We start from the raw sequence: 3,300 nt of genomic DNA on the forward strand, positions 1-3,300 counted from the left end.
CCCCCACGTACGCCGTTATTTCAATCAACGTAGTTATACCAGAGATTTTAGTTGTACCAAAATTCAACATAGTTGTACCAAAATTCAAAATAGTTGTACTTTTGATGTTTTACCATTTATTTAGTATTACGTATCATTAATAGTATTTTATGCAGTCATATTTGTAAAACATTAATTTTTGTAACGTTGTCATCCTACAATGGATATTATTAAAGAAGTGATGACAAAATTATAAGGAACATATTGTTTAGTTTGGTTGATAACAACCTACTTTAATATAGTTTGTAATTTATTTTTGTTAAACTTTTTTAGCATATGTTTATGATGTTTTCAAACCGTTGTTTTACGTCGACTCAATGTTTTTTCAATTTTCATTAAAAAATAATTCTTATTTTCAATCAACATAGTTTTCCCAGTTATATCTGTTTTACCAGTTGTACTTGTTTTACCGGTTGTACCTGTTTTACCAGAGTATATAACAGAAGAAAATATAGTATTACCAAGTTGTACCAGAGTATAACAGAACCAAAATATAGTGTTACCAAGTTGCAACAAAACCAAAATATAGTATTACATCTTATCAGACAATACTACCACTACCATTCCCAAATATCAACTATTGGAGTCTTTGTCTCGGCCTCCTCTTATTTTGTGTCCTTGGCCGCTTTTCCCCAACCGATGGATTCATTTTAACTTTCTTTCTTCCCTGCTTGTTTTTCCGAGGCGGAGGTATGATTTTTTTTGTTTTTGGTCTCATCTAGGACATCCCATTGCGACCTGTCTAGCACTAAATATATTGTCCTATAATACGCCATTACCCACAGCTCTGTCCAATAATATTTTGAACACAACTCATGTAATTGGATCTCATGAGTTCTATCATCATGCCTTAAGAATTCAATAAAACTGGCTACAGCGTGTAAGCAAGGATACCTTTCAATATTGAACACCTTGCAACTGCAACTTTTCTGAAGCAAGTTCACGAAATAAGGCTTTCCATCACAATCGATGACATTGTATTCAAGTTCGAAACTGTTTAGCTCTGTCACAATCAATTTCTCAGCAACGGGCCATAATTTGTGGAGTATGTTCTCCACTAAAGGCACCAATTTTTTTTCAATTGTTCTAGCCATAGAATCCTTCCGATGGTCATTAAACCATCTAGAAAACGTCACTATGATTGTATCAAGCAGAGGTATTAGGGAGTACTTTTTTGCATCCTTGAATACATTGTTCATAGATTCCACACAACTGCTTGTATCTAAGTTGTATCTTTCTCCAGGAAAATAACACCTTGACCATTTTTCGTTCACAGTACTCTCCTCAAGATAAGCCGCAGCAGAAAGATATCGCGTGTTAAACGCAATATATGCACTGTTGAAATTAGCCACTATGTACTGCCTACTCAACTCCATGAGTCTCCATGCGACTACGTCTTTGTTGACATTTGAGACATGACTTTTGACATTTTGAGACAAATGCCAAATACAATATCCATGACGAGCCTGGGGATACACATTAGCTATGTCACCGATAAGTCTTGCATTTCTATCACTAATAAATACCAATTCGAAAGTGTCTGGTATAACAGTTTTCAGCATCTCCAAAAACCAAGTCCAACTTTCATCTTTCTCACCATCGAGTATACCAAACGCTATGGGATAGTGGTGACGATTAGGATCTGGAGCCGAGGCAAAAATAAGTACACCACCATATCCGTTCTTGAGCCAACTTGCATCCACAATTATCACTTTTCTCATTACTTGAAACCCTTCAATGCTAGCTCCTAAAGCTATGAATAGATTCTTGAATCTTTCCTTCTCATCCAATTCCACACATGTTATTGTGCCCTCATTCACCTTCTCTAAAATGTGCAAATAGCAATACAACATCTTGTAGCTATCTTCAGAGCTACCACGCAAATCGGTAATAGCTTGATTTTTTCCTCTCAACGTTGTCGAGTATGATATATTCACACCTAATTTGGTCTTCACAAGATCCATGATCATTTTAGAAGTTGGAGTTTCCGTTTTTCCAGGAAAATGATCATGCAAAAGAGGTGCGACTAATTTTGGTGTTCCATGCCTTTTCACGATGTTGTTGGTTCTACTTTGACTTGCCCTAGAGCATGTATGCATCTTGGTGTACCTTCTAATCAAGAAAATATCTGTATTTCTAACCTTTGCGGCTCGTAAACCCCATTTGCACAGATCTTTAGTGCATTTAAGCACTAAACGTACAGGATCAGACTTCTTAATAACAAAACCAAAACTGAGAACAAATGCGCCTTTATTCACCACATCTTGCAATGTCTTCTTATTAGGAAATTCTTGACGGAGACTCAAACCCAAACCGTCTTCCCATGGCTCTACATACTGACTAGCTTCTACAACAGGTGGAGGCTCTACATATTCATCACCCATATCCGATCTAACTATACCGTTATCCATACCTTCATCACAAGATACGATTCCATCGGGTTTACTTTTACTACCATCAACCTCCTTTATCGACACTTGCACGGGCTCTTCTAGATTAGTGATGACCTCCACATACAATATACATCTACGACTCTCTTTATTAATGGACGATAGATAAACTTGCATATCCTCATCGTCAGTAATAGTCCATGGATCCCCACTTCCCACCAGCAGTGCATTGTAAGTCAACCGAATTGTAGCTTCACTTTCACCTAATGCAAGCTTCTTGAATATCCTAGCTTCTACCATCGACAAAGTTATCTTCTCAACCGATGTCTTCATCATTAAACTATACATGAGACCTTGACATTTAAAATGTATGCTGACGCTCATTGTATCCTGCCAAAACAGTACAAAACTTTGTTCAATATTACCAAGTTCTACTAGTTATTACCAGTTTTACTAGTTGTACTACGTTGAATAGTAATACTAGTTTTACCAAGTTTTACTTTCTAACTCGTTATACTATATAAAACAGTGATACACAGTTTTACCAAGTTCTACTATCGCCACACAGAAACAAATTAAATCGTTGAGAGTTCTCTAATTTGCAATTCACTAAGATTCCACAAATGAAATCTATTTCTTGCTAATTCAAACTACTAATCGAACTAAAAACAATGAAATAACACCCAATGTACATACCCAATAATGGAATCAAGCTCAATGCATATTCTGGAATTCAAGATCTTTTCTTCTCATCAATTTACTAATCTGCAATTCACTACGAATCCACAAATGAAGAGAAAAACTTACTTGAAGGCGACTTCAATGCAGATTCTGGAAGGCACGACACCGATGGAGAGGGGGAGCTTGACTC

At 36.4% G+C, this 3,300-nt stretch overlaps 1 protein-coding gene across 1 annotated transcript; it reads right to left on the minus strand.

The window, feature by feature from the left end:
- On the minus strand, positions 802 to 2,762 carry LOC104767775. Its single transcript, XM_010491756.1, has 2 exons — positions 934 to 2,762; positions 802 to 826 (listed from the first exon to the last, which is right to left on the minus strand). The coding sequence occupies exons 1-2, from the start codon at positions 2,760 to 2,762 to the stop codon at positions 802 to 804; spliced, it is 1,854 nt and encodes a 617-aa protein (XP_010490058.1).

The sequence above is a fragment of the Camelina sativa genome, chromosome 19, assembly GCF_000633955.1.
Source record: "Camelina sativa cultivar DH55 chromosome 19, Cs, whole genome shotgun sequence".
Taxonomy (NCBI): domain Eukaryota; kingdom Viridiplantae; phylum Streptophyta; class Magnoliopsida; order Brassicales; family Brassicaceae; genus Camelina; species Camelina sativa.